We start from the raw sequence: 27,677 nt of genomic DNA on the forward strand, positions 1-27,677 counted from the left end.
CTATGTAGTTTCTTCATGAAGGAAAAAAAAACCTTGACAAGGAGGAATTGAGGCCAACTATTTGAATTTCTGTCTTCCTGCTGTATTGAGTAGGGCTACAAAAGAATTGTTGCTAAGTTGTTGCAGGTTGGTTTATATATACTTGCACTTCAGTCATGTGCATGTGAATTTGAAATCTTAGTTCTGACTGCAGTTACAGATCTTGGTGGTTGTTTTGTTAGCACTGCTGAAACAAATTGCCACTTGTTCAGATGTCCTTTTTGTGTTTCCAGGATAAACTGGGCATGGAATGTTTTTCGCAGTTAAAAATTCTCAGCAAACCACTTAACATCTTGGAGCTAAGATTGGCCTTTGGAGAAAGTAGATTGCAGGAAAAAATGTGCTGTCTGAAAATTGCTGCCACTGGATGGAAGATGAAGAAAGCATTGCTGCAAGCTGATGGCCTGATAATTAGAGCCAATAATTTAGAAGATGTTAGTCTGGGTAGGTAGCACTTTTGAAGAGCTGAACAGGATGATTTCTGCCATCTCCATTCTTTTTGTATACAAATAGGAAGGATGTGAAATGTTCACTGGAAAGAAATATCATACATAAGTTTATGTGCCTCTTACGCTCTGTCAAACAGGTCAACTAAAGATTTTTTTGAAAGCTGTACATTCACAACTGAGAGCAGAAGGAGTTATATGTAGTCATTCAGAAGAAAGGTTTACTGAAGATACCATCTCCAACCAGTTAGACCCTGCCTTGTTAAACCAGCTCTGCAGTCGGGTTCAGCTGTGGCCTGCAATGGAATACATAGGCATACTCTGGCAGTACAAACTGACAGCAGATTATGTGGCCAAGGCTTGTGCAAGAAGGTAAGAAGAAGGTTGGAGAAAGAAATCCTATATTCCTTTAATGAGATTCAGAATCCTTAGCTAGAAGCTGTAACTGCAGTACTTTACATTTGTATGTAAATCTATGGGTGTGTGCATATATATATATATGTATGGGTGTGTGTATTTGCATATATATCTAGTGGTATACACATGCTTTTATAGATTTATCTATATAAATGCATATGCACTCCTTGTCTGCATGCAGAATTGCACTTGGGCAGCTATAAAAAGTATCAGCAAAGGGAGTGGTTTAGTGTCGTATTGAGGAAGTGGTTTTCTTCTTTTCTAACTTACTTTACTGATGGAAATACAGGAATGCTGATGTCCAAGCCCCTTGGAGTAAACCCATAAGACTCCAGAAGTTGCTTTATTAATGGTAGAATGATTTATAGGTGGAGGAAAAATAAAACCTTTTATGTAGTAAATGGTACATAGTATTTTCCTTTTGGAAATACGTAGTATTTGCCTTTTAATGAAGTAGAAGCATCCTTCATATTAGGAATTAACATGAAGATGTTTATCGCCATGTTGCTGGGGGCTACTGCAGAAATACTGAGTTAGACCTGGTGATGGAGCAAGTACACTAGCGTGCTTGCTTCCTGTTGTGTGAACTACACGCATATACTTGCAGTTTAAATGAACATTTTTAATTCAAGAAATGTTAGTGTTTGTCCTGGTTTCGGCTGGAATAGAGTTAATTTTCTTCCTAGTAGCAGGCATAGTGCTGTGTTTTGGATTTAGTAGGAGAAGAATGTTGATAACACACGGATGTTTTTAGTTGTTTTGAGTACTGCTCATGCTAGTCAAGGACTTTTTCAGCTTCCCATGCTCTGCCAGGTGCACAAGAAACTGGGAGGGGGCACAGCCAGAATAGTTGATGCAAACTGGCCAAAGGGCTATTCCATACCATATGATGTCATGCTCAGTATATAAACTGGGAGGGGTTGGCCAGGGAGCAGCAATCGCTGCTCAGGAACTGTCTGGGTGTCGGTCGGCGGGTGGTGAGCAATTGCATTGTGCATCACTTGCTTTATATTATTATTATTATTATTATTATTATCATCATTATTGTATTGTTATTATTATTATTATTACCATTTTACTTTATTTCAATTATTAAACTGTTCTTATCTCAACCCAGGAGTGTTTCTCACTCTTACTCCTCCAATTCTCTCCCCCATCCCATCGGGGTAGGGGGAGTGGGCGAGCGGCTGCGTGGTGCTTAGTTGCTGGCTGGTTCTAAACCACGACAGTGTTGTTTTAAGGGACCAAATGCATTTATTTTTTTGATTGTTTTACCATTCCTTAAAAGAGAGCTCTTCATTTATGGATTTCAGTGAAAGTAATTTTTTGTGCAATGAGACTCCTAGAATCACTGATTCACTCTTGAATTCAGCAAAGTTCTGATTTTTCCCAAGAACTATAAAGCTGGAAGACAGTTTGTCTCCAAATGTTTTGTATGTTTTGCTGGACATGTAGCTTATAGCTACAGAAGATTCTACTTCTTCCCCCTTGTGTTGTATTTAAGATTTTGCCAACTTTGAAGGATGCAAGTGTTTTGAGTATTATTTGAGTGCTTGTTCTTCTCCAATGTTTAAAATGCTGTCATTTTAACCTTTCAGGGAGTCTTCGTTACTGTGACTTCGCCTGCCATGCTCGATTAGTTTTACTATCCAAATTATTTATTTCATGTGCCCTGCTTAAGCATTACTTAGGTTGTATTTCTTTTACCTGCTACAGGGAGAACTGCAGTCAAGAACTGAGCATATGTTCAGATCTAGTTCAGCTTATAGCTTTCTCCCTGAAGTTGACACCAGCTGCATCTCACCAGCTATCTGGACTGTGGCACTTGTTACACCTTAATGAAGTAAGAACATGTTTTCACTATAAGATTTTTGACGTGAGGCTTTTCTACCCATGCCTGACAATAATGGTTCCTTCTTTTGATAAGAAAGGTTATTAACGGTGAGCCTCCAAAAAGCAAAATTAAAACACAATATTAAAACAAATAAAACACAACAAAATCTTAAATAACTTAGTTCTATGTGGTCTAGTTTGGTGCTATTGTTCCATTCATCCATCTGTGACCTAATGGAAAACAGGAAACTGGTTGAATGGCAGGTGCCAGCCTGGTTGTATCTATGTATTCAAAGTAATTTTATGCTGAAAAATACTTGCCTCTGTTCCTGTGCCTCTAATTTTTTTTTAGTTCTGTGTTGCAAATCAAATAGACTGAGACAGTTATTTGATGCATTTTCTGTAGAGCATTTAATGTGTCAGAGAAATTCTGATTGGATACAGTGGTGGTTGTGTTCCCACAAAGCTCAGTAAACCAGCAAGTTCACTTTAAATGCTTCAGAGCAGCATATTGGATAGCTTTATCTGTTTCACGCTTATGCAACCTCATGTATCGTAACAAAAGTTTGCAAAGTCATAGGTTAGAGGCTGTATTCCGAAAACTTGCTCTGTAAACACATTGTATATACCACAGACAGAAGGAGGCAGTGCAGACCTCAGAAAGCATACTCTTTTTGTTGAGAAGAGATGCAAGCAAAGGATATGTGAATTTGAAAAGGATCTTGAGGCATATCTTGTACTACCCCTACTGAAAAAGTGTCATACTCTTGTTTCTTCTTTTTTCCCCCCTCTCCTTTTTCTGTGAGTGTGTGCTTGATTCTCTTGCTCCCTGTAAATTATTCTCAGCTCTAGGTTTTTCTCTCTCCTTAGATATCCCCTGAAGAAATGTCTGCCCTGTCATCTCAACTAGTTAATGCTGCGTTAGCATCCTTTTGGAGCAGCACTTTCACCACTGACCCAGACTACTGGTTGACTTGGAGGCCGCTACCTGCAACAGAGGAAAAGAACTTTTCTAAATCCCATATGAACTGTTCTATGAAGGTTTGTCTCTTCTGACCTAAGCAAATAACTAGGCTGAATACTCTTTTATTAAATAACCCAACAGCTTTCTAAAGCAATACTGTAAGTTCTAGCATAGTCAGTGCAAGTTGCATCTGAACAATCTAACTCTTAATCTCTTAATTTAGGGCCCAGGTATTTTGACCCGAGCCGTTTTCTCAAAGTGCTTCTTTGAAATTCTAACTAGCAGCAGCAAGACAAACCAGTGGGATGTGAGTGGGCTTCCTGTTCTGTCATCATCCCACGTGACACTGGGAGAATGGATGGAGAGAGCACAGCAGCTTCATGAAGTCAGCACAGCACTGTGGACCAACCTGGCTGTCTCTTCAATAGCAGATTTTAGGTATTGGGACCTGTCTTCCACATATGGTATTTCAGTTGAGCATGTTACAGAAGTGTGCTTACAATGTGTAAACTTTTTTCATTCCTTTGCCTCCAGATACACAGATGCTAGACTGCAGGGAATAATGCTAGGTAGACAACTCTCTGCCCTGGTAGATCTGGTTCCAGTGGATCTTCAAGAAGAATTTTTGGAGTGCTGTGAGAAGCTCTACCTCAAGGATCCTGTTGCATACGAGTACCTTCTCAAGATACTTAGAAGCATCACTGATCAGGAGTTACTTCCTAAAGAATTCCTATTTCTCCTGCTCACTTGCTTGCAGCAGTTCTCTGGGGAAGGGCTTAAGGAGTTACCAGAGACAGCTTGGCGAGGAAGCCTCTGGGTGAATATTGGTTTGGTGCAGATCCAGGTGTGGCTTCCGCAGACCAGGTTCGATCCGGCTGTCAAAAGAGAATACAAACTCAAGTACACAAAAGAAGAGGTGAGTGTGGAGCTGAGCTGGCTTTTACCTCTGTAATGTATAAAAATCAACACAAAGGAGTTTGGCTTGGGTGTTCTTGGGCAAATCTTTGGTCACGATTTTTAAACTATACAGTTAGAACATCTTTTAATGTCCAAGAAGATGATGTACCTACTTGGTTGCCAAAATCAGAGCCTCAGAGAATGGTTTATTCTTTCCTTTTTAGTTATACCAGCTGGAGTGTGAATGGAAAACAAATGATTTCTCATCCCAGCTGCATACAGGAAAAAGTATTGAAGATGAAGCAGTCAGCAACTATATTCATCCCCATCTCAGGTAACACCTCAGGCATTTAACTCTTATCTTTTTAGAAACTTAAATCTTCTCTCTTAGATGGGAAATTTAATCTTTGGATGCTTAGGCTCCAAAGCTTTTCTCCACAGCTTTACAATTTTTGTATTCTTCTGTAGAGATAAGGGTTGCTGATTTGAAAGTATCAATTTGCATGTTAAGGTGGTAAAGGGAAAATACAGAAGCTGTTCTGTTTACTTGCAGTGACTGAGGAATTGTCTGTACACACTTTGTACTGCTGTAAATACAACAATTAAAGCAGTGACCTTCATATCTTGACAAAACTGAAGCTATGCCCAGAAGTGAAAATGAAGCCACACATCTAAATTATGGTAGTTTCATTACAGTGTGACAATGTTATCAACAAATTGAAATGAGATAGAATGTGTATCTATCACTGTAACTCTTCAAGGCCTTGATAGATGCCAGTGCTATTTTGCAGAGTTCTTGGACTGATTTGTACTTGGTAGAAATCTCCAGATGTGTATTTTAGCAACAGCCTTTGCCTAGGGTGCTGTGGACGAATTAATTATCTTACCATATAGAGTACACTGTTGACGTTCAAAATTTGTAGCCATTGTTTTGTTGTTGGGTTTTTTTTTAATCTGAGCAACTTGAGGAAATTTTAAGTGAACAGAGATTTCTCTTTTGTGCAGGTTTCCAAGTGTTCCTTGTACATGGAGATAAAAACTGGGTTTTATTCATGGTTTTCCACTATTAATGGAATTTTACAATTTCATTATTATACACACGGAGAATCTGATAGTTCTATGCTATTGCTTAAAGAGAACAACAGTCATTGAAGCAAGTTCTGAATGTCTGAGTCTTACTAATTGCTTCCAGTAATACTGCTTTTTCCTTAATGCACACAGAGGTGTCAGGTAGCAAGCAAAGAAGTAATTGAAGTTTGTTGAAGTGTGGGGGCTAAAAAGAAGTACATATGCATGCTATACAGGTGTCACTTCTTGGGTTTTTTTCATTATTTGCTGTTTGACACAGCAGAATATTTCTGATGAATCTTTTTATATATCTAAATGTTCTGTTATATAAAAAAAATATGTTTGTATGGAACGTTTATATGTCTAAACTGCTCAATGTTGTTTCTTAACAGACTGTTGCATGAAAGAATGCAAAGGTTGAAGGAGCAAATAAGCAGTATTTCCAGAAAAAAGGCCTTCAGGCCTCCAGCTCCAACCTATGATTGCTTATACCAGGAGGCTCACCAGTACATCAACAGCATAGCGCGGGTTTCTTCAGTCCAAGATCTTTTAGCCCGCCTTCTGCAGTTCCTCCGTGGAGAAAGACCTAAATCACTCCAGGCTATACAAACCCTCTTAAATGAAGAAGCATCTTGGCAACAATCACACCACCAGTTTAGAAAACACCTGGCAGAGGACTACGCTGTATTCCCCGATGCCATCATTCCACTGCAAGCCGCCATCTTACAGTTGCAACATGGCATGCGACTAGTGGCTTCTGAAGTTTATACAGCGCTCAAAAGTTTTGTGCGACCAGCTGATCTGACCAACCTCCTCACTTCTTTGTTGACATTTCCTTCTATTAGCCATGCCTTCCCCACTTACTTTGCTCGTGCAGAAATTTTATGCTCAGTGAATTCAGTTGAGGTCCTTCATGGACTTAAAAAGTTTTCACTGAAGCACTCTGAAGGAGAATCTGAGGGCATAGAGCAGCCTTGCCCAACTCTGGAACAGCTCCTAGTGAATGCTTTGTTGCATCTTCGATGCCATGTGCTATCTAGAGGAGAGATGGACTGGAAATCTCTGCAGCTTTTCAGACATCTGTGTCAGGTAACATCTGAATGCCAGTGTCCCCAGTACAAGACAGACATGGATCTGTCAAAGCGTGTCGAGAGGAGGGCCGCAAAAATTATCAGAGGGCTGGAACACAGCTCCTGTGAAGAAAGGCTGACAGAGTTAGGGTTGTTCAGCCTGGAGAAGAGAAGGCTCCATGGAGGCCTTGTTGTAGCTTTTCAGTATATAAAGGCAGCTTATAAGGACAGAAAGAGACTTTTTACCAAGGCTTGTAGTGATAGGACAAGGTGCAACAGTTTTAAACTGAAAGGGGGTAGATTTAGACTGGATATAAAGAAGAATTTTTTTTTATGATGATGGTGGCAAGACGCTGGACCACGTTGCCCGGAGAAGTTGTGGATGCTTCATCCCTGGAAGTGTTGAAGGCCAGGTTGGATGGGGCTTTGAGCAACCTGGTCTAGTGGAAGATGTCCCTGCCCATGGCAGGGAGGTTGAACTAGATGATCTTTGGAGGTCCCTTCCCAAGCCATTCTGTGATTCTAGCTTGATAATTGTCAGTATGATGTTCTTAAACTTTTCTTCTTTTTTTCCATTGAATTGATAAAAGATAATTCTAACATAATCTAAAATATTGGATTAACTTGTTGAGATATATCAAAGCATAAAATCATAGCCTGTAATGGTTACTAAAGATTTTATTTATTTAAAAAACCAACAAAACCCAAAACTACACAAAAAAAGCCCCAGACCAAACTCTGTAGAGAGTTTCTTTATAAAATTGTTAAGAAAGGAGACTAGAACTTGGCCAAGCACTCCATTGCATACTGTTTTCTGTGCTTTTTCCTCATTGGTTTGAGAGGGCAATTTACAAATCTTCCTTCAAATTATGTGGCTTTGATTTATACTGTTACAGACAGTAGAAGAGGAGAGAGCCAAACAAGATAGATGCTGCCACTTTGATGAAATATGAGGTGATTTTAAACATTAACTTGTGCAAAAGCATGCTGCTTTGTGTTTCCATAGGCAATTATAAATGAATGGGATGAACAGGAACGCCGTGCCCAAGAGCGGGAGGCAATGGAACGCAGTCTGTACAGATACAGAAGTAAAAGTCATGGAAAAGGACGGAGTGAGGAAGAAGAGGAAGAAGAAGAATTTAGGAGGAGATTTCCCCTTCACGAAAAGGTAGCAACTGTAACGAAACACAAAAATTATGTCTGAAGTAGCTCCTGAAAATGCATGCTGTAAGTAAAATGAGATGAGGAATGAAGCAGGTTTTTCCTTCAGCCAGAAGAAAAATGTGTGGTAGATTTTGATAGAAAGGTATTAAGTACTGTGCTTTTAGTTTATTTTCCCTTCTGCTTGTAGAAGGCTTTTGGAATTAACTTCTGGACTTGAACTGTACAGTGGTTCAGCTTGAATAATCCCAGGTTACTGAATGACAATACCATTAGTTATTTGTTGTAAAATTCTGGAGTTTGATTCGTTTAGCGAGTAAGGTCTGCTGAGGTTTAATTACCTCTGAAGAAGGCTAATCTCCTTGATTAAATAAAGCTGTGAGATTTTTTCAAATGTAACTGGCCTGCATTACTGAATGATTTTGGAAGTGTGTCTTCAGCGAGCAATGTTGTGCAGTACAGAAATCCACGAGACAATTACATGTGTCAGTGTGGTGTTGGGATGCAATAGTTCAGATCTTCAAGTGACCAAACAGCATTGAGGTGGTTTATCAGCAGATGAGACTGCTGCTGCTTTTTCTGGAAGAGGTTCAGTTGGCAGCAGCTCAGGACTCACTGTACGGTGCTCTTGCCTGCTGTAGTTATGCCCCTTAATTGCTCTATTCACCTGTGTTCTGTTTCAGACTGACATCTGAGCTGTGAGGTAGGCAGTGTATCTATATAGTGCCAGCTCCAAGTCATTAGCACATTGTCACAATGCCAAAAAGTGCAAAAAGGTGGTAGGGAGGGGAGGTGTTAAAGGAAGAAATTATAATTCACCTTTGATTATCATGTAATTTGCAGGACTTTGAAGATATCACAGCTCAGGCAAGCCTAGAAGAAAAAATGGAAACTGAAGATCCATTGGAAGACCAACTGGAAGTTGATAGAGCCCTTTTGTCCAAGAGCTCTATGCAAACAGTAATGATGGTTCATCAACAGTTGTGCTTAAACTTTGCTCGATCCTTGTGGTATCAACAGAGTCTGCCTTCTCATCAGGCCAAACATTATTTCAGTACATTTATTTCCTGCTATCAGACTGGTGCATGCCTGGTGTCACAATTCTATCCTTTGATTGGTAAGATTGCTAGCAATATTTCAGATATTCAGGTTTAGCTTTGTAATGATTTATTTCAAATTAATCGTATTGCAGGTCAAGAAGCAGACCTGTTGTGGGGAAAGTGCATATATACCAATTTTCTTTTTCCAAAGAATTTGACCCATGTTCAGAATTGTCTTGGTGAAATACTTTTATGTTTAATTCTTTTACGGATTTTTTTTTTATTCCTTTTGTTAATATACAAGACCAACACAGTTTAAGAATAAACTGAATCTACTCTAGTAAGTGAAATTTTGATAACTTGCATGTGCGTAATCCTGTGGAAGACAATGCACTTGCAGAAATTTCCCAGAATTAAAATTTGCAATTAAGTTCATAAAAGAATTTGTTTAAATGGAGCTTTAATAATTTAAAAAGAAAAAAGTGTTGGGGTTTTGGGGTTTTTTTTGGTTTTTTGTGGGTTTTTTTTTTTTTTTTTACCCTGAATTTTAGCATGCTTGATGTGTAAATCATTATAACAATGTGTGAGACCTCAGGGTCATCACCTCTCAAAGCAGATCTATACTTCAGTTCTGATCTAATAAATGTATATGTGTGCACTTAAGAAGAAGCAGATAATGCAATAGGGCTGCTGTTTCTACAGTAACTTATTTTTGTGTTCATACCTGAGGGGTAATATATCTGATTTTGGGTTTTTTTGTGTCAGATTATTTTTTCACAGAGCCTTGTTACTAATTTTGTAGAAAATATCTCCCTCATGTACATTTATACACAGAGGAACTGTGGTGTTCTGACAGGATCACAGCCCACCTTTAGGATGCTGATTTTACTTTTATACGAAAACTTGATAAAATAGATGATGTAAACTTTAAATATGTCTCTTTTCTTCCCTACTCTCATCTCATTGCTTATGTATGGCATATTCTTATATCCTTGTAATAATAACATACTAAGGCTTGGGATACAAGAAAAAAAACTTTCTCTTCAACTGAAAAAAGAATTAATAGCATGTGTGATATCTTACTTTTTTTGCTTCCCAGGTGCCGAAATGAATGATAGTCTTCTGGGAAGCCAACTTCTAGTTAGCACTCTTCTTCACAATACTTTTTTTGAGGAATTAACTTCAGATCTTGTGCTGCAGCAAGATGGCCCATATGACTTTTACCAACATCCTAATATTCAGCAAGTCCGACAGTGCCAACCTGTCCTTGATAATTTTGCTAAAGAAGTGAATGGGTTACTGCAGGAATGGCCGGAGCATCCAGTACTTGTGCAGGTAAAGTCACCTCAACAAATGTTTAGGGAAAACTGGAGCATTTCAGAATTGCATTTGTGGGTAAATATGTGTATAGTTATGCATAGACATGTGCACGCATACACTTGCCTAGACGTCTGTATTACTTATGCAGATGTTTTGAAGTCATACCTGTTTCTTAAGAAGTATTAGGTGGTATTAGCTGTTCTATTTTAGTTGCGAAATGTTAAGTTGTATTCACTGCCTACTCTGTCTGATCTTACAGCTTTAAGTAATCTTCAACCTGCCATGCCTCAAAGATTCTTGAGGTCTTTTGCTGTTCGGGCTCATGGTTTTTTCCCAAAATGCTTTCTTTCATAGCGCTTTAAAATGGATATCTTTGGTCCCACTTACAGGGCGCCTGTGTGGCCCTCAGGTTATGTTTCTTAGACTAACACAGAAACTCAGAATTGATTGGAACTCTTTGCATTAGGTCATTTGTGCTCCTCTCCCCAAGTGTGCTGGCCTTCACTGAACTACTAGTGAGCTTATACTAAATAAAAGGAAGCAGTTTAAAATTTAAAAAAAAAAAAAAAATCATCTCTCGCAGAGGAGGGTTATGCTAATACAAATAAGTTAAACTTCATGACTGCTTTTGTTGAAGATCAGTTACTATAGGTTGAATGCTTGGGTTTTTTTCTGCAGCTGTTGGTTGTGATGGACAGAATACGGAGTTTCCCACTCTCTTGTCCTCTCTCGAAGTTCCTGAATGGCTTGGAAATTCTTCTTGCAAAGGCACAGGTAAAAAAAGAGCAAAGGGAAACTTTTATTTTCTTTTACGTTTCCTTATTTGTATTGGTACCATGATAAAAACAACTGAAAACTGTCTGCTTGCTGGGATTTGGGGAAGTGAACTTGCTTCATGCTGTAAGTTTTAACAGTAGGAACATAATCCAGAGTACTGAATGAGGCTTGCCATGCGAAGACTAATTTCTGGCTTTGTATAAAGGGGATTTCTTTTTTTTTTTTCTTTCTTTTTTCTTTTTTTCTCCCCAGGACTGGGAGGAGAATGCTAGTCGAGCTTTGTCCTTGCGAAAACATCTTGATTTGGTCACACAACTGATTATTCAGTGGCGTAGATTGGAGTTGAAGTAAGAACTGTCCTTCCCTACTGCTTTTTCTTAGATACCGTAAGCTTCCATCTCTGTATGGAGACACATTCCAATGCAGAATTGCCTTAATCATGGAACATGCTTCTGTATGTGTGTCTGTCCTAGTAACAGTGTGGGGAAAAAAACCCTAAAGGAGCAGTGTGCTGGCTACAGTACTTCATCCTAGTATTTTCCCAGTGTTCTACTGCTTTCTTCTTAGGGTTTACTGAGCCTGCAATGTTTTCATCTGTTTAATAACCCCCATTAAATTTTCCTTAAAATTACAGTTCAGTCTCTTGTTAAGACCATGTAAAATTCTTATATCCACAGTATGCCATGATCAGGAATTCCACAAGTCTACATCAAGTTTTGGGAAAAGAAACTTCTGAACCTGGCTCTGACTGGTTTTGTTTTACCATCCCTAGTTCCTGCATTTCTTCTCTCATATTTAATAATAGCGGCAAAGCAGTGATCCTCAAGAGCTGATTGTGTATACTAAGCATATGGGCAGATTATTCCATCCTGTAAAATTTTCCTTTAGTGTAATAGAAACAGAGAATAAAGTTTGCGTTGCTTTGGAGCCCAAACTACCCACAATATTTTTGCTTTATTTTTGTCTTCTCTCCCCTTCCTTATTGTTACCAGTTGCTGGTCAGTAAGTTTGGACAACATTATGAAGCAGCATGTAGAGAAATCCACAAAGCACTGGTTCTCAATCTATCAGATGATTGAGAAGTATGTTCAAGAACAGACAGAGGCAAACACAGAAGGTAAGTGCTGCCCTTATATGAATGTGTGATGCAGTTCCAGCAATTACTAAGGATGGGTAATTAAGGTCCTAAATGCCAGGGTCTGACAGTGCACTTTCAGGTGTAGTTCTTGTCCCCTTTGCCCTGCAATAAATTCTGTGACTGTATAGGGTGTTCCATATAGAGTGAACTTTGCTTGGTATTTATTTCTGTGTCTCTCATAGGGCCAACGTTGTAGGTGGTGTAAAGAAAAAAGATGTCTGTAAAAAGCATCTAAAAGAAAGTAGAACTGTGGTAACTGTATGTCATGCACATATAAACATTTCAAGCAGATTTGGAGGGTAGGAGGCCTCCATCTGCAGCTGGAGAAGGCATCTCATTTTTTTAACTGCACAAAGCATAATTTGTATCCCAGCTGAACTGCTTTTAACATTCTGTATAAAGCATAAAGAATTCTTACAGTAAGTGTGTTTTGGTACATACTGTTCTTAGCAAATCTGTCTGCAGGTGTTCACATTACGTAAAATAGGGGACAGAATATAGCTATCAGTCCCTTGCCTCCCCAAAATTTAATGAAATTGTAAAGATGAAAGTAGCATCCTCTGGCATGAGGCAGGGTTCTTTCAATCTCATGACTAATGCACTCACTTGACGAGCTCCAGATCCTGGGGTTATTTTACATCTCCAAGTGGACAGCATATCTTCTTCCACAGGTAATACCCTGAAGACACTGTTTTCTCTACCAAATTCTTGTAAGATCTATTTCTGTCTTCATGATTTTGAGGAGTTAAGGAACTGGCAGTGGCTAATTTGGAGTATGGCTCATCAGAACCGAAAAAGCCATTCATTCATAGAGAATAGCTATTCTTTAAATACTTGATGCACTCTGAAACTGGACATGTAGCTGGCCTCCTCACTTGCTATCTTACTGCTGCCTCTCTTGTTCCCATCTCCTTTCTTCTAGTGTTGAGTTTGTTGGTTTTACTTATTATTAAATTAAATTCTTCCCCTCCACGCCCCTTTCCTGTTTTGTTTTGAACCTTCCCTAATAGTGACCTGATATTTAGTTGGAAGTTTACAAAGAAAAGACAATGATTTTCCTGTAGAGTTTTTTTGTTTGTTTGTTTTCTCCCCCTTTCCTTCTAAATTTCTGGTGTGACGTTCAGAAACTGAGCAAATGGATCTGAAAACGCTGGTCAGCACACTACAAGCTTTCATTGAAGGAGCCACACTGGGAGAGTTTCATGTGCGACTTCAAGCACTACTGGTGTTCCACTGCCATGTCTTGCTGATGCCTCAAGTAGCAGAAAAGGGTAAGTTGTTAGCACTACATGTGTTGAGTCTTCTTTACAACAACCTGACCATCAGGTATTCAAGACTTTCCAAACAGATCACTAAGCTCATAAATACAACACAAGCCTATGCTGCTGTTTTCCCCATTTTCATGAACAATACTGTTGGTCAGTTTATCCCATCTTCTGGTTTTGCTAAGCTTAATGATTACAAAAAAAAAAAATGGTATTTGTTTCTCCTTGATACTGAAGAATATCCTGTTTTAAAAGAAGCTTGTTATTGTCTGTCCCTTAGACGTTCTGTGCAGCATCCTGTGGAACCTATACAATTACTATAAGCAGTTTTCAGAGTGTGTTGAGGCCAGAATCGCTGAACTTCGGCAACCTATAGAAAAGGAACTTAAGGTAAAAGGAAACTTTGCTCAGACAATATACTGATCAAATCAAAGGAACAGTGGATCAGATATTATTTGAGTTTGTATACAACAGCTCTGTTTGCCACTGAAATCCCTACTATACTTCACGTTTTCTGTGGCAAGAATTTATTTTTGAGGTGGGGGATTGGTTGAAGTCTTCAATGTTTGCTTAGTCCCATTTAGCCAAGGCAGTTTCTAGCCAGTAGTGAAGCCCCTTTGGATTTCAAAACATTTGACTATGCAGCAGTTTTAGCATAAACACATATATTAATAGAATAAGATGCCTATGCGATAATTTGCTCACTTACTAAAATGTCTTGCATTTTAAGACCGCCAGATCATCATAGCTGATCAGCTTTAAAGATCATCTTTTATATGCAAATACTTCATTGCATTTATATAAGTAATCCCATTGATAATTTGTTTTCCTAATAGGAATTTGTGAAAATTTCAAAGTGGAATGACGTCAGCTTCTGGGCTATAAAACAATCAGTTGAAAAAATACGCAGGTAATTCAGAGCTTGGAATTAAGCTCCATATTTGGAACCTTTCTTCTAGATGATTTCTCTGTGATGTTAAATTTGAATGCAAGAATGTTTCTTCTGCTCATAACACAGTGGAAACATTTATTTCCAGCAGCTGAGAGATTTCCAGGATTATACAACTCAGTAACATTTTTGCTTTCCTTTGGTAATTAGGACCCTCTTTAAATTCATGAAAAAGTTTGAAGTTGTTCTGGATGAGCCATGTCGGCCTGCCTTGGTGGAAATTGGTAAGGAAGAGCAGTTGGACTGCTTGCAAAAGCAGGAAGAATCTGAGAACAAAGAGACCAAAGTTCAGAGGCTAAACAACGCATTAAGAAAAATTCTGTCTGCTCAAACAGATGTTGCCAAGGTGACTGTATTCTTTATTCTGTGTGGGAAGGATATTTTCTCTATTCTCATCTATATGTTGCTTTTCACTGATTTATGCAGAAAAATCTTATGTAAGTGTTAAATCTGTTGAATATATCATCAACTTTTTGGTCTTACTTGTCTTCACTGTTTCGAAACACTGCAGATGGGTGGGAATGCAGCATGGAAAGACAAGCATGTTCTGTATTGATTTGGCATGTTATCTGTGCTCTAATATAGAGATGATAGCAGTTAAGCATTTCATCTCCAAGTTGCTTGCATATTGTCTGCAGCAATTTGTTAACTTCCCTACTAGTGCAGTAATATGGACTGTGAGTTGAAATTATTATTACCGTTTTTTTTCTAAACAAGGACCCAGACAAATGATCGTGTAGCTGTAGGATTTGTGCATATATAAGCTCTGATTAAATACAAAATTACTTTGAGCTTGAATCCTGATAGGGGAATGCACTGCATTGTCGTATGTTTGCTGTTGGCTGGACAGCTTGTGTGCTGTGAACATTTGCCTTGGACTAGCTGATATGTGGGAAATCCTACTCCACAGTGCCACAGTTTAGTGTGTCCCTAAGTTGTCCAGCTCAGAGAGGAAGTCAACAAATTTTCTTCCTGAAATAGATTCCTATTCACATCCATTAGTTTTTATTAATAGGATGGAAGGAGACAATCATAACTCATCAGAATTTGGGGGTGAGTGGGAAATGCTCATTTACTCTCAGCTTCCAAGGCTTTGTTCAGTTTCTTCAGACCAGGAGGGTGGCTGATCCTGCTCTTGTCCTGTGACAGTCAGGAAGGTAGAGTGAGGAGGCATAAATCTGATGCAAATCTGATGTGTTTGGTTGTGGGTTTGGTTTGTTGGTTGGTGGTTGGTTGGTTTGTTTGCAAGCCTGTTACTGATGGTTAACGGGGTTGTTGGTTTCACTTGTTGTAGTTTCATGTTGTCTTCATTCCTTAAACAAGATGCATGCAAACTTAAATTGAATAAACCCTAGCGATTAGCTTTGGGCATGCTGGGGGATTGCTTCTGTTATTAAATAATTTCTATTTGCGTAGTTTTTTTGTCATTCTTTAGCAGTGCAGTTAAATTTGTGTCTAGTGGAAAGTAAGTGATGGTGTTCTTATCTCATGCCCTGAGGGCATTAGTGATTTAGGTTAATGCGCCTTTGAGCTTGGAAGGCTGAGGAAGCTGACCTGAAGCAGTGATAACCTCTATGAAAGAGGTCATGACAAACACCTAAGAGAGTAGGATCATAGAATCTTCCATTTTTTTGGCTGTTTTCAAAACTAATGTATGCCTGACATGCATACGTTGTGATTTTGTTCAAAGGATCATGTGGGCATGTTTGGGGGTTTCAGATGAATGCAGAATTTAGCCCTTGTTTTTGCAGTGATTTACTCTTAATGGTCAAATAAGACAGCTTTAAGTATGTGTGTGTAATTGGACTGTTTCGGGTTTGTTTTTTTTTTTTTTTTTTTTTTTTTTTCCTCAGAGGGCACTCCCAGAAGAATGTCAGAATGGTATTACATTTCATACAGAATCTCTTCAGTATCGTCTGCCTAAGCTTACTAAAAAAATGAAGAAAATGTGTACAACAGTTACAGAAAATAGTTCATTCTTAAGGCTGGTGGAAAATCTTGACCAGTTCACAGGTTAAGTATTCTTGTGATTTCCACACCATAATTGACCTATGTAACATAAATGGAACAAATCAGGAAAAAGTGTAGATATATATAGTTCCTTTCCCAGACTATGTTCCTATGGCTGCTTTGTGTACGTTAAGTTTTCACATCTCTTATCTTTCCCTGCTGTCTTCTATACAGGTGATATCATTGTTTCTGTAGTTGAACTGCAAAATTTAACATTTGATCAGACAGCAGATAAGGAGAAGCAGAAATCAGAGGCAAAGCATATTCAGATGCAAAAGCAACGGGCTTTGTCAGATCTTTTTAAAAGCCTTGCTAAAACAGGTGAGCTTTGACTAAAAGTGTGCTTGGTTTAAAAGTACAAAGTTCTTAAGCATTTTACTATTTTTGCCAGTACATCTAAACCCACCATAATACTATGTTCTTGAAGTCATTGACCTACTAATACGTAGAAGCATTTAAGTCTCTTTCTCTTCATCTGTTGACTATGAGGCCTGGTGCGTTAGCCCTTTCAAATACCTTCTATTCTTCTTACATTCCATTAGATGTACAACAGTAGCTTTTTTGAAGCAGATATCTACTTTATCTCCAGTCAGAAGTCACTGCCCAGCTTTTAGAAACAAGAGGGAAGCTCATTATCTTGTATCCATTCTCTGATCCAGGACTGAAATTAAGTTAGCCCATTAGAATGAGAGCCCATCTCTTGATTGACAGACTGGCAGAGATCAGACTGACAGAGGTGTGGTTGAGCCATGGAGACTGAATGGTCTGTTGATGGAATATTGATGGTTGCAGGCACCCTGTTCAGCAGCCCAGTCTCCATTGCTCCCCTGGCTAGTTTTAAGGTAAAGGACCTACCCAAACTATTAATTCTTGCCTTTCCTTTGGTGTTACATTAAATTATTCATCAACTGTTCTTAGTCACTGAGCAGTTTAGAAAGCAGCAGACATAAGCAGTCTTGTTAAATAAACAGCTGTCTGACAGCATTTTGCTAAGTTGTAGGCAGAAGTAAAAATTACTGTAACTTTGCCAATTTTTTTCTTCTTTTTTGAAGAGAGTTTAGTGTTTTGGTGCTTCTCTTGGAAGCCATAGCTTCTGGCCTGCAGTGATCCTAAGAACCAACCTCCCTCCCTCCCTCTCTCTCTCAAAAAAGACTTCTGTTCCTCATGGTTGCAGAAGGAAGCTTGGAAACATCAACTTAAGGGTTCCAAGTGGGCATGATTTTGATAACAAACTAACTCAAAGTGTCACAACATTTGGAAAGTAAATGAAAACAAAAACATCCTAAATGCTTTCTAGGGAGGCCGGAGGAGGCTTCAGCTGTAGTTTTGAGTATTTGTAGTTTATGCTACCTAAATGAGTTGATGTGTGTACTGAGTAAATAGTTCCGAGAAGATTAAGGTCTTTTTGTATTTAGATGACTGCAAACACAGGTGAATCTTCAGTGGGTGGTTTCCAGCACATACACATTTCTGGTGTTTGGCATTTTTGGCACCCACTGGTGCCAAAGGAGTATCTGCCATTGCTGCCCTGTGAAGTTCGTGCTGGAGGAGTGACATACTGTAATGATTTAATTAACACGTGGGATTTGAATTCTTTACTGGGCTCTGTCTTTGATTTCAGGTGACACCTTTACCTTCCTCATTCATCAGCCTTTTCATGTCTTACAAATGAGGTGATTATCCCTAACTCAGCTTTCTTAAAGGACCAGGAGCCGTGAAAAGTGTTTGTGCTTAAGACTTGTTCTCCATTTTGTTTGGAAAAATGGCAATATAACCTAAATAGTTAATGAGTATTTCTTACAGGCTCTGCTTACCTTCAGGATACTTTGAAAGTGTTTTAATTGGCTTGAGAGAAATGAACTTGTTTAATGCAGTTTTAAAAATAGCTAAAGTAACTGTCTTAAGACTAAGTTTTAAAAGTACATGGCTGTAACTTTCTCAGGCTGTAGCCTGCCTTACAGGTTCAAGGCTTTTTATTTTTTCTCTTGGCCTCCACCACCAACCCCCTTTATAAACACAGGTCTACGCTTGTCTTATTTCAGCTGTGTTCTTCAGCTATGTTCAGCTGTAGATAGCTAAACGACAATGTGTTCTTACATTACCAAACTTGCAGCATGTTCAAAGACTTGTCAAAATCAGCATCAGGAAAAAAACTACATCAGAAGATTTTATATCTTAATACCAACTGTATGAGTGACATTTTTCATATAAAAGAAAGCAGGCATAAAAGGATGTGTGTTCAAATGTCATTCCAGGTTTGTCATACCGGAAAGGTCTGTCTTGGTCCCGTTCAAAAGACTATCGTGAAATACTCTACTTACGTCCACTGGACTTGCGTACTGCATTAGGTGTAGTAAATTGTACACATGAACTGGATGCCACGTATGTACACAGTATTTCCAACCTTTAGATTGTATGAATTGCAGCTGTAATATATAGAATTTGTTGCATGTGGATTTAGACTGGAATTTCTGGACTGTAATTAATTTAGGATTTTACATATTCCCTTCCCTTCCTCCTATTACTTCTCAGTTTGAAAATCCTGTACGTACTCTACTGGCATGTACAACTGAGCAAGGGTTTTGGTTTTCTTTAATTTGCACTTTTGACAGCTCTACCATCAGTTTCATTGTTTCTGTGAATTAGATTTCAATTATCCCTCCACAGTCCAGCTTTGCCTGGGATACTTTGCTAGCATCATATTAGAATGTAGACAGCGAATGATTTTATTAAAGATGAGTTGTAATTTACAGGGATTACTTAATTGTTTTGCCTTCATTGAATAATGGGTTCAAATACAGACTTCAAAGTGGGCATTTCTGGAAAAAATTACCTAGAGGAAAGATGTTCTTTCAGATGCTTCTCTGTTGTTTTTCTGGCAGCAAGTGATTTTTGTCATTGAGACATGCTGGTTATTGTTCTCCTTAGAAGTAAGGGTCTAGTTTATAATATCATTCATCAAGGCCCAAATAAAGGCTTCCCTATCAAGCTGGATTTAGCTGCATGGGGGGAAGGGAAAAAAAAAAAATCACTATTTAGGTGTTAAATGATATTCAAACATATTTTGCTGCTATTGCTTAGGGTTTCCTTAGAGGTTTTTGTTTTAAATTAAATGTTTTCTTAAGACTAGAATACTTGTGGAGAAAATGAAGAATTACAAGTCCAATGCATTTGCAAAATAACGACTTGTAAGCAAATCTGTTAGGTTGAAGAGCTGACCTGGTGGTTCCAGTGTGCTGAAGTACTGAAATTGTACACCTTTCTAATATCAGACTTTTTTTGTGCTCTGTCAGGTTGCTGACAGAGATTTCTTCTGCCTGGGATGGATGCCAGAAGTACTTCTATCGGTCGCTGGCACGCCACTCTAGACTTCAGACAGCATTGTTAGCACCTGCCAAGGTAAAAACACCAAACTAAAAATAGAAATGCTACTCCTGTTTACTTTACCAGCTTAGACTGAAATTTTGTAGTAGTAAAAAGGTGATGTGAGACAATACTATGTTCTGTAATATGATATGAAATGTGGTATTTTGGGACCAATCATTTAAATGCAGCATTTTAAAAACTGTTGTTTTATGAATGAACAGTATCAGTTTAGTGAACTAAGTTAATGATCTGTTCGATGTACAGTATCTTTCATCCCAACAGATCCCAAATTGCTACTTTTTGTGCATGAAGGAAACTCCCGAAATGCTGAATCAAAACTTTTTAGGAAAACAAAACCAGGATTAGTTGGTGCTCGTGAAAAATATCAGCTGAGATTTATAATTGGGCGTAACTGGATCCTGTGTCTAACACAAAAAGTGCCATTATATTTCTTTGCTTAAAAATTGGTCTAAAATCAGTAGGAGGAACAAATGGGCTCTGCCAAATCAGTACCGCTTCTCCAGTATTCCAGGAAAAAGGGATCTCTTCCAGATGCTGCTCTTCTCACTATGCTTCACCCTTTGTTTTACAACATGATCTTGTCAAATGTCACAGCTAATAATAGCCATAAATAATGGAACCTAGCTGTGATCAGTTTTGCTCTGTTGTGAACATTTATTCTAAGCTTTAAAATGGGATCCCTTTTAATGAAAGGAGTGAAAGTAATTTTTGGTAAATCTGGTAAAATGAATTTTGGAAGTGGTTTTAGCAGTGGTCATGAATATAAAATTTTAGGCTTTAATTTTAGATTTTAGTTATCATTTATGTAAGGTAGCTTTACTATTTGGAACTAAATTCCTGATAAGGATTGCTGCAGTGGAGTGCAATTTAATATGACTGTGGTTGCAGAAGCTACTTGAAAATCAAATTTGTATGCAGGATATATGGAAGATGCAGAAAAATTAATATGCGGAAACTGTAATAACTATAATTTTTGTCTGCATTTTAAGACTTGTTCAATTAAACCATAACCTTTCAGCCTGCTCAGTGAAATGGAGGCACAGAGAATGTTGTTGTCTGCTTATACATCTAACTGTTCCCTCCCACTTTTTCTGTATCTGTTTTCTTTAGGATATTGGACTAGGTAGCGTTGAACGATGCAAAGGGTTCACTGCACACCTCATGCAGATGCTTGTCAGACAGAGACAATCTCTTACTGCATTGACAGAACAATGGATCTTACTGAGGTATTTTGCATTTTCCAACATTTAAATGTTGGCAAGGAGTTAGACAGTAAGCAGTTCAGTTCAGAAAGATGGAAAATATGGTAGAAGAAAATAAAATTCTTCCCCCTACTTCCCCATTTCTCTCATCCTCTCAATTAAGCCTAGATAGAAAAGATTCTGGGGGCACGGGGGGGGGGCAAAACAAGGATGTTAGATGTTGTTTATCCCGTCAGCACAGCCAATATTTTGGAATAAAAATAATTTGGGAAAACAAGTTAGGCATACATGAAGACCATAAAATAATAACTGTAGTTAATTACACAGTTAAACCATTAAACCTATAGATTGTTAAATCTCTCTCTCATTTGGTATTGGCCTAAGTTAATTTTGGCCATGTTCGAGTTGTTGGTTTGATCTGGAGCAAATAAATGATCTGGATGGCACTTTGAGCCAAAATGAAAAAACCTCAACCGCTTACAAAGAAAAATTCTAGAAAGGTGGGAGATACTAGCTCTTGTATCAAAACTGCAAAAAGAAAAGTGTATAGGAAATCTTTCTTACTTGTGATTTTTCACTCTGTTGCTTGACTCATCAGTTTCACTGCAAACTCTACTGTTCTGCATATTTGTGCTCATCACTAATGTAATCCATAAAACTTTTTGAAGTTAGGTCAGGAGCTATTTCCTTTGTACAGGGAAGGAAATCTAGACTGGAGATTACTGGTGCAAAATTTGTATTAACCCTAGGAAACTTGGAAAAACAAACAAAAAAAACCCAACAAAACAAACAAAAGCCCAAAACAGCAACTCCTCAACTTCTGAGTTGCAGGAATATTAAAACTTCCAAGACACTTACCTGCATTGCTGTGACTTTCACTGCAAATCAGGTTAATCATTTGTTATGAGCTGACTGTTACACAGCGCTTCAGAGAATGAAGGTGTGTTAGAATCTAACCTGCTTTTATAATGGAGGAAAATGAACAATATTTGAGTATCAGGCCAGGAGTTTAAGGATTGTTTGAAAAGATGGTATAGGTTCTGAGAAATCTTACAAAGCCCTGTTTTCAGGACAACTCAAACATATGCAATGGAGAGAAAAAAATTAAATAATTAAACAAAACTTTAAAAAAAAAAAAGACTGTCACTGTAGTTTTTCCAGAAAAAGTTTGATTTCCACTGAGTCTGTATTATCTCGATCTTTTATTAATTTAGTCTGAAGGCTGAGCTTTTAAATGGGAAGTATAACATAAAACTCAATGATTGTAACTACTTCTTCTTAACTAGGAACCTCCTGAGTTGTATACAAGAGATGGATTCTAGGTTGACTGCTGACAGAGAATATAATGTAGCATTTCCTCCTCAAGACGGTATTCAACACTGGACTGACAGACTGCAGCAGCTTTCCATGCAGTGCATGATGGTTCTCGAGGAGCTGTCTTGGTTTATACAATGCTGCCCAAAAGAAGAGTTAACAAAGCACAGTGACAGTGAAAGGACAGATGTCAAAACAAACACTTTTCAGGGTTCAGGACCTGAAATGGGAAATGTTTTTACGGGAATACCTGACCTAATTCCCTCAGAGCTAAAATACTTGTCTCCAGTAACAATTGAGCAACTGCCTCCTGGATGCAGGATGCGAAATAAGGATCAGTTATGGCTGCAGCTAGCTACACAATTGACTGTGATGCTGGCAAATGTGAAGACAATGAAAGCAGAAGTGGACAAAGTAAGACAACAGTCATGTGAGACCTTGTTTTATTCCTGGTGAGTTCTACATGTGCATGAAATTGAATCTCTGTATGTTTTATGTTTATATAAGATGTGTGAAGTCATCTTGAAAATGTTTGCCTATGCATATCTTGAAAAATGTGTTCAGGTGCTCTTGAAGCTTGTTTCCATTCATTTTTCTTGCAACATGCGGTGCCTGGCTTTTTAAACAAATGTATGTGTCTTCTCCCACTCCCCTGACAAGTCAGAAAAAAAATTTGGTCCATCTCAGTTTCTCAGTTTGTCTTTGGTCTCCTGGGATTTCATCCCCGTAGCTCCATAGTTAATGAGGTGAATTTCAAATGTCAATTTAATGAAGAAATTTTTATTTTAAAAGAAATCTGTGGCCTATTTAATAATAATCCTTTCATTTTCTGTCCGCTTGAAACAGTGTGAGTATAAGTGGCACATCTACTTGTCAAACATTTTATTAAATAAGTTCAAGATGGAGATCAGCTGCCTCCCCCTCATCTGTGCCCCAAGAAGAGGTTTAATCTTAAATTGAACTGTTTGTTCTTCTTTCAGTATTAAGGTGTTTTTTGTTGCAGGAGAGATTTTGAAGTTTGCACATCAGCTATGAGTTGTTTGCTTGAAGTCTCAGCTCAGTTACAAGGCATAGAGTCCCTGTTTCTTCCAAATGGGGAAGACAGGCAAGCTGCAAATCAGATGGCCCTCATCAAGAGCCTAAAGTATATACAAGAAGTAGTTAATAACACATCTGCAGATTTCACAGCCTGGAGAACACAGCTTCTTGCTTCCATGTCAAATTGCAGTGGTAAGGACAATTCTTCTCTGCCCCTTTTGTAATTTATATAAAGATGTAAGAATTCATTAGTTTGGTTATTGCAGAAGATGGCTCCATGTTATTGGGATATCCAGAAACACTTGATGAGATTCAAACTTGCAAAATTTAGTCCAGACTTAATTTGTGCAGTAATATTTTTCCCCCTTAGTCACTGGTGATGACAGATCTTACACCATAGTTGTAGGTCAGAATTAGCAAGGATATTTTAGTAGAACTATGTAGGAAAAATTGCATAGTGCTTATCATGGTGCTTGCATAGGGGAAACATAGTAACCTGTAATTTAATGTGTTTCTATATAAAACTGCCTGTGTTCTGGTTCAAAAGGAAATCAACGGTCAGATGAAGAGTTTGTGGAGCACTTCTCAGCAAAAGTGGAAACTGTTATCCGTGTTGTTCTGTATGCTATCCAGTGTTTGGTAGAGAGAAAACAGGAAGATGGAAAAGAGGAAGAAGAATCTCCAGAGGAAAATGGTAAGTTTGTTAATTTACTTAAGGGGGAGGAGGAGAGTTTAAACTATGCAAACCTAAAAAAATTCCTTAAACTGTGTGTCTAGCGGAGGTACCAATAAACAAGCAAATTGCTGTTTTAGTAGAAGTTGTCTGTTTAAACACATAGGATGGAAATTTCTAGATTGCTTGCTATAACCTTTTTAGAATATCTAACTTGATTTCTGTATTTTTTATGTATTTCAAACAAAGAGGATGCAGCGTCATTTGACGTGATTAAAGCAGGACATATAACGAAGCTTTTGGATGAAGATCTCTTGGCTGATTTGGATTCTTTGCATGTGCAGAAAGCAATTTTAGCAGTTTCAGAACTACTGGAGAACCTGAAATCTTATGGGGAAGATTACACTTCAGATAAACATACGGTAAAATTGTTCTTCTCAAGAGTTTTTGGCTCAAGGGTCTCAAAAGATTTGGAATTGTGAACTTTGGTGGTTAAATGTGCATTGCTTCTTATTGTCCAACACCTTAGAACTAGAAGCATGTGAGAAATTATGACCAAATGTAGGTACTTTTCTGTACTGCAAAAGCCAGATGTTCATTTAGTAAGAAGGAAAAGTGTTAGTTTTTGTGAAAATCTAGAAAAAGCTCCAGCAACTTCAGAAATTGTATTTAAGCTCGCCTACTGATATTTTTGGTTTGAGCATCTGTTTTCAGTCTCTATCATCACTCTCTCTGAGGTGCGTCTCAGTATGTACATAATCATGTTTGACAGCTGTTCTTTGGTTTTAACTGCAGTTCTTCAACCAGTCCTGCTACTTGCTTCTGCGTCTAAAGCCCATGCTCTGCAAGTATTCAGACCTTATCCTGTTCTACCTCACTGTTTCACTGGCGTCTCACAGGAGTACTGGAAAATTGCTTTCTGTTCTAACTAGCATTTTTACAGAGCTTGCCCAAAAGGTAAGTTATTAGAGATAACAGTGCATATATGGTAAGCATATATTTGATGCATACAAAAGTCTGAAGTAGAAACTAGGTTGAAAGATTTACTTACTAATACAGAAAGTTTTGAGTTTCTGTTTGCCTTTGTGTAGGGGTTTTGTCTGCCAAAAGAATTACTTGAAGATGAAGCTGGAGAGGGAGCAACACAGTTTCATGATTACGAGGACGGTGGTATTGGCGATGGGGAAGGCAAGAAGGATGTGAGCGACAAAATAGAAAGTGAAGATCAGGCAAGTGTTTGTGGTTGTTCTTGGTTTAATTCAAGTAAAACTGAAAAAGCCCTTGAAATCTGTTGTGGGTGTTTCAGGTAAAAGAAATGTGAAGTTACCTTCAGTCTCCTATTTAGGTTGGCTTTTGTCTTTGCATATAAGCTTATAAGTATTGTGGTACTTTAAGCTTTAATATGTAGGCAAGACCCATTATAATTTTTTGCTTTACCAATAATTCAGATAGAAGACAGTTTTCAGAAGGGTGAAGAGAAGGAGAAAGAGGATCAAGATTCTAAACCAGACATTGAAGGAGAAGACAATGCAATTGAAATGTCAGAAGACTTTGAAGGAAAAATGCATGATGGAGAACAGGAGAAAAAAGGTTTGGTCATTCCACTATGACAAACTTACCAGAAATGTTAAACATCAATCCAGTAATGATTGATACTTTTATATAACTAAACATATCAGCAACAGAGTAGTGCCATTTTGTATATGAATACTAAGAAATACTAATATGAACGCTCAGAAGTGTACAAAGAAAACACTGTCTCTCTTCTTTCACTGTGATGGTTTTGGAATGAAGGGAGACGATTCTTTCTTCCTGTTGTGAGCTGACCTATAGATGCAGTTTAAAATTAGTCACTGACTTTGTGGAGCTGTTGAAGATCAACAGAATACTTGGGAATATGGCTGTAGCTAACTTCAAAACCTGACTAATGAAGCTGTTGCTAACTTGTAAGCAATGAAAAGAATTTAACTTTACCTTTTTAAAATGTAAAAAATAGCAATGTTTAGTAGATTCATTCCAGTGGCTACTCCCCCAAAAGGTAGCAGTTCTTCACCTTAAAGGGTAACAGCTTGAACATCTGATGCTGATGTGGCTTATAAATTACGGTAGTGTTAATCTACTTTCAAATCTCTGACAAAATGCTAAGAGTAAGTTCATCTGTGCAAGAAGGGAAATTCCCAAACTAATAAACAGATAAAGTGGAATGGACCTTCCCCCTCCTCCCAGTAATGCCAAAACGTTTTGAAAATGGGGGACGGAATAGGGTTAGGAATAGAGAGTTTAAATCATCCAAGTTTTGCACCAGGGACTTGTTAGCCCAAGGGAGAGAATGCTGTGTGTGTCCATATGTCTGAGAGAACACTGAACCACAATTTAGGAGCCTGCTCTTCTGGGTGTTAATATATGTGTCTTTTTCCACATCTCTCAATTAACTGCATAGGCTGATGAAATTAAGGTGCTAAGTAATGACTGCTTGTTTATTTCTGAAGTTAACAAAAGAGTTATCTTTATCTTTTCTGTACTGAAACACATTCTGAATTATATGCAGAAAATGATGAAAATTCAGATGAAGAGGAGGAGCTGGATAAGCAGATGGGAAATCTTGATAATGCTGAAGCTGATGATAAACTGGATGAGAGGCTCTGGGGGGATGAAGATGAAGATGATGATGAAGATGCCAGTAGTAAAACAGAAGAAACTGGACCAGGAATGGATGAGGTAAAGAGAAAAGGGGTGGGAAGAAGAATATCAAAGGAATTAAACTGTTAACTTGATGTGACCTAGACAGTGAACTCCCTTGCACAGCTCTTGGTCTTGGAAAGGAATAATTTGAGTGTATCACAAGTTATTTAGTGTTGTAATTTTTTCTGTAGGAGATGATGTCTTGTCACTCCAGACTTTGAGAAGCAGGTAGCATAATTGAGTTTCTTCTGAATTTGTTGGTTAATAGGAGGATTCGGAGCTCGTTGCAAAAGATGACAATCTGGGCACAGGAAACAAGGATAATAAAAAACAGCCTCCCAAGGATGAGGAAAACGAGCAGCAAGAAGAGGACAGTGGAAACAAAGAGAAAATCCATGCACAAATTGATGAGGTACAAAGGATTTGGACTACATAGAGTATCTTGCTGTTAAACAATATCCTGTTGCTCACATCATGTGTTTCTGAGAATTTGAAATGCTCTTTATTTAACACTGAAGTGCACTGAAAAATGTTAGTTCATCTCAGAGCTAAAAATAAACCATATTGCATCCTTTATAATATGCATGTTTTCTGATCCATAATCCAGAAAGAATTTTTGTTTGCACTAACCTGAATTTGTCCTGGCTGCCAGAGCAGACTTTACACTGAATTGATGTTTTGATGGACAAAGCTTAAAAGTTCTTGTTCTGTTATGTTTAACAATAGAAACATCTTAAGTCAGTAGGACTCATCCCAAGAATCTGCATACAGTATGCTTGAGGATTCTGCATAGTATGCAAGAATGCTTTTACCATCTGCAAGAGTGCAGATTCTGTTCACAATCTTTCAGCTAGGAAAACTGGATTCTGAACACAAGATGTGCTGTTTTACAGTTTATGTAAATGCATTTGCTGAAATTAATCTTTCTGCTATTTATACATAAGGATGTGTACCACTGTACCCGTTTTTAACTGATCAGAATGTAAT

General features: G+C 38.1%; 1 protein-coding gene across 4 annotated transcripts in view; it reads left to right on the plus strand.

Annotated features, from left to right (window-relative positions):
- MDN1 (midasin AAA ATPase 1) overlaps positions 1–27,677 on the plus strand; it is a 109,904-nt gene that overhangs the window by 66,917 nt on the left and 15,310 nt on the right. For 3 of the 4 annotated variants that reach the window (XM_075706639.1, XM_075706640.1, XM_075706641.1), the window contains 32 exons: positions 273–483; positions 626–857; positions 2,619–2,745; positions 3,606–3,776; positions 3,923–4,137; positions 4,234–4,615; positions 4,821–4,930; positions 6,057–6,753; positions 7,741–7,902; positions 8,739–9,012; positions 10,035–10,270; positions 10,934–11,029; positions 11,285–11,379; positions 12,025–12,149; positions 13,295–13,441; positions 13,716–13,825; positions 14,272–14,345; positions 14,535–14,730; positions 16,238–16,397; positions 16,569–16,715; positions 18,650–18,776; positions 19,688–19,793; positions 20,892–21,007; positions 22,270–22,749; positions 23,301–23,527; positions 23,883–24,029; positions 24,258–24,430; positions 24,804–24,965; positions 25,100–25,241; positions 25,461–25,598; positions 26,557–26,726; positions 26,959–27,102. In XM_075706639.1, the coding sequence (XP_075562754.1) occupies positions 273–483; positions 626–857; positions 2,619–2,745; positions 3,606–3,776; positions 3,923–4,137; positions 4,234–4,615; positions 4,821–4,930; positions 6,057–6,753; positions 7,741–7,902; positions 8,739–9,012; positions 10,035–10,270; positions 10,934–11,029; positions 11,285–11,379; positions 12,025–12,149; positions 13,295–13,441; positions 13,716–13,825; positions 14,272–14,345; positions 14,535–14,730; positions 16,238–16,397; positions 16,569–16,715; positions 18,650–18,776; positions 19,688–19,793; positions 20,892–21,007; positions 22,270–22,749; positions 23,301–23,527; positions 23,883–24,029; positions 24,258–24,430; positions 24,804–24,965; positions 25,100–25,241; positions 25,461–25,598; positions 26,557–26,726; positions 26,959–27,102 (6,099 nt within the window). Of the gene's footprint in view, positions 1–272; positions 484–625; positions 858–2,618; positions 2,746–3,605; positions 3,777–3,922; positions 4,138–4,233; positions 4,616–4,820; positions 4,931–6,056; positions 6,754–7,740; positions 7,903–8,738; positions 9,013–10,034; positions 10,271–10,933; positions 11,030–11,284; positions 11,380–12,024; positions 12,150–13,294; positions 13,442–13,715; positions 13,826–14,271; positions 14,346–14,534; positions 14,731–16,237; positions 16,398–16,568; positions 16,716–18,649; positions 18,777–19,687; positions 19,794–20,891; positions 21,008–22,269; positions 22,750–23,300; positions 23,528–23,882; positions 24,030–24,257; positions 24,431–24,803; positions 24,966–25,099; positions 25,242–25,456; positions 25,599–26,556; positions 26,727–26,958; positions 27,103–27,677 lie in introns of all 4 variants that reach the window. The other variant, XM_075706638.1, reaches the window with a different exon arrangement.

Source organism: Pelecanus crispus, chromosome 3 (genome assembly GCF_030463565.1).
Source record: "Pelecanus crispus isolate bPelCri1 chromosome 3, bPelCri1.pri, whole genome shotgun sequence".
Classification (NCBI taxonomy): Eukaryota; Metazoa; Chordata; class Aves; order Pelecaniformes; family Pelecanidae; genus Pelecanus; species Pelecanus crispus.